We start from the raw sequence: 2,547 nt of genomic DNA, 5'->3' as shown, positions 1-2,547 counted from the left end.
CCACCTAAAAAGGCTGCTCCAGCGCTCCCTACATGGGCCACCGGCCTGCACTGCTCGTACGACGACACGAACAACCGGGTCGCTCATCTCGCACGAATAACTGCGCTTTTAATCTAACGGTTGACAAAGTGAATGAGACCAAAATAAATATCAGCTAGCTGAGTTTTAACAATCCCGTTAAATAAATCTTGATTTCAAAGAACCCACAAATAGCCCGCACGACTTGGGAATAAATCCTTGTATAATATTCTCGTAATTCAAGAGGTTTACAGCAATATTCATACGCAGTAGATAAAAAAAAAGGCCAAGGAGCATAAAAAAAACTGAACTCCCCCGTGGAAAAGGGGGAGAGCAGAAGAGAAAAACCCGTCTAGTACTACAAATACCGCCAGAAGTCAAACCTTATAAATATAGAGCCCCTGCCCCTGAGACATTAGAAAAGTATATACGCGAGCCAGCATTTCTAATGTTCCAAGGGTCGTTGACTTCTCTAGCAGCGCAATCCAAAATTCCAAATACGTATTGATCTACAAAAATTTGTATGGTTCAGACGCAAATTTCTTCAGTTCAACCTAACGTCGAAAGTCAACCACCACGGGGAATTCCATGGCGAGCCCAAGCATGGCGCGATCGGCTGGCTCCTCCTCCAGTGCCGGCTCGTTCAGGTCGAGCGCCAGCTCGGCCGTCGCGGCCTTCTTGTTGCCGCCCTCGTTCGGCCCGATGCCGAGGCCGAGGCTGAGGCCAAGCCCGACACCGGCCCCTGCCGCCGCGACGGCGCGGTGGCGGCGCATGTGGCCGCCGAGCGCCTGGCCGACGGCGAACTCGAGCCCGCAGATGGAGCAGCCGTGCACCTTGGGCTTGGGCGGCTCGGCGCCGGCGCCGTCCGCCAGGCGCGGCTTCTTGTGGCTGGCGCGGTGCCCGCCGAGCGCCTGGAAGGACGGGAAGCGCCGGTTGCAGGTCTTGCACTCGAACACCCTCTCCGGCGACGAAGGCCCGTAGTGGGCGTGGTGCTGGTGGTGGCCGGAGAAGAGCAGCAGGATGCGCGCCATGTCGCCGCTGTCCAGGTCCAGCAGGCTGACCGAGGTCGACTCGGCCTGCTGCCTAGACCTCTTCCCATGGGCCATTAGTCCAAGAGCAGAGCAGAAGAGCAGAAGATAACCGAGACAAAGCTAGCAGAAGGAAAGCTGATGGGCAGGTGCTTTCGGATGGGTCCGAATGGGTGAGGGGAAGAGAGGATCTGGCGCGTATTTATAGCTAGAGAAGTCCACTGTTGCATGCCAAGTGCGATCGATTTTCTTAATCGATCGAGCTTTCGCTTTGTCAAGGCGCGCGAGGAGCCGCGGTTCGTTAGGCCGCACGTCGCCGTGACGGCATGCATGGGGCGGACAAAAGAGGGGACGGATCCATCCATCGGTGGCCCGAGCTGAGCTGAGCCGCCGCGCGGCGAGCCGAAACCGTTCAATCTGGTTGCGCTAGAAATTAAAGCCGGGCCGTTCCGCTACTTCCATCGCTAGCTCGTCTCGTACCGCGCGTGCGCGTACTTGTTACGAACGAAGCTATATATATGGTGTGATGAGTGCTGTGCTGACTGACGATGGCTTTTTCGTTCGGGTTCCATTCCAGGTGAGCCCGCTGCTTTTCCATAGGATATAAACCCTGGCAAGCAACTGGGGCTGCTACTAGCTGAGAAGAGTGAGGGCTCTGAATTCCTACGCCCACTGATCCTGATCGATCACCCCCATGAGCGCCCACAGTTCACGGTGCTCGAGCTTTCGGTGAGAGAGACGTGCGCTTTCGATCCCGATCCTTTTCATGGTCGTTATTTTGTTGTTGCTGCGAAAGATCCTTTCCATGGTCGTTTGCTGTGACTGTGAGAGCTTTCATTTGTGCCCCCATTCGAAAAGATAACGAACATAGTGTGTCTCCTTTCATTGGCCTACACTACTAACTTATCTGTAAGATCAATGCTAGATCCGGTACCAGTCTCCGCTAAATAGATCCGGTGCCAGTCTACCCTGCAACAAAAAATATTTCAGTTAAGCTCCAGCTACCTCCAACTTTAGCACCACACCGTTTTGTTTTTTTTAGACGTGGTATGCATAATTGGCAGTGGTCCAGCACGAACCCATGCGTCCTGTGCCAGGGCAAGCAGGCGCAGTGAGACTTCTTTTGCATCAGACGAATTAAAATGAAAATTGTTTATGACGCTCGTCAGAACCGGCCTAGCAGAGACGAGTTCAAGGGGTGCACTGCACGTACTAATATATACATCACGCACAACGACTTCATTCGCTTCCAATAATTGAGACGAGAAATTCGGATCCCACTCTGTGTTGAAATGTGAGATGAGCCTAGAGCCCATATGACAATTTCAGATTTGATCTCTAAGGACCCATGTAGGTGGCATGACAAGGTGGTGGGAAGTTTAGTCCCACCATGCTAGTGGAAGGAAAGTTGGAGTGGTTTATAAGGGTGGCTCTTCTACATGTTATTGCAGCTTGAGAAGAGAAGAGGCCCACGCGCGCTCCTCCTCCTCCTCCTCCGCCC

General features: G+C 53.4%; 1 protein-coding gene across 1 annotated transcript; it reads right to left on the bottom strand.

Moving 5' to 3' along the window:
- Positions 1 to 438: 438 nt before the first annotated feature.
- LOC123094946 (zinc finger protein ZAT12-like) lies at positions 439 to 1,397 on the bottom strand. The gene has a single exon (XM_044516803.1). The coding sequence runs from the start codon at positions 1,122 to 1,124 to the stop codon at positions 573 to 575; it is 552 nt and encodes a 183-aa protein (XP_044372738.1). The 5' UTR covers positions 1,125 to 1,397; the 3' UTR covers positions 439 to 572.
- Positions 1,398 to 2,547: the final 1,150 nt, after the last annotated feature.

This window comes from Triticum aestivum, chromosome 4B, assembly GCF_018294505.1.
Source record: "Triticum aestivum cultivar Chinese Spring chromosome 4B, IWGSC CS RefSeq v2.1, whole genome shotgun sequence".
Taxonomy (NCBI): domain Eukaryota; kingdom Viridiplantae; phylum Streptophyta; class Magnoliopsida; order Poales; family Poaceae; genus Triticum; species Triticum aestivum.
The sequence above is the reverse complement of the archived record's forward strand: the minus strand, read 5'-3'. Positions and strand labels throughout refer to the sequence as shown.

Excerpts from the sequence above, each read along its gene's own strand:
- LOC123094946 (XM_044516803.1), bottom strand. The coding sequence starts at position 1,124 with ATGGCCCATGGGAAGAGGTCTAGGCAGCAGGCCGAGTCGACCTCGGTC.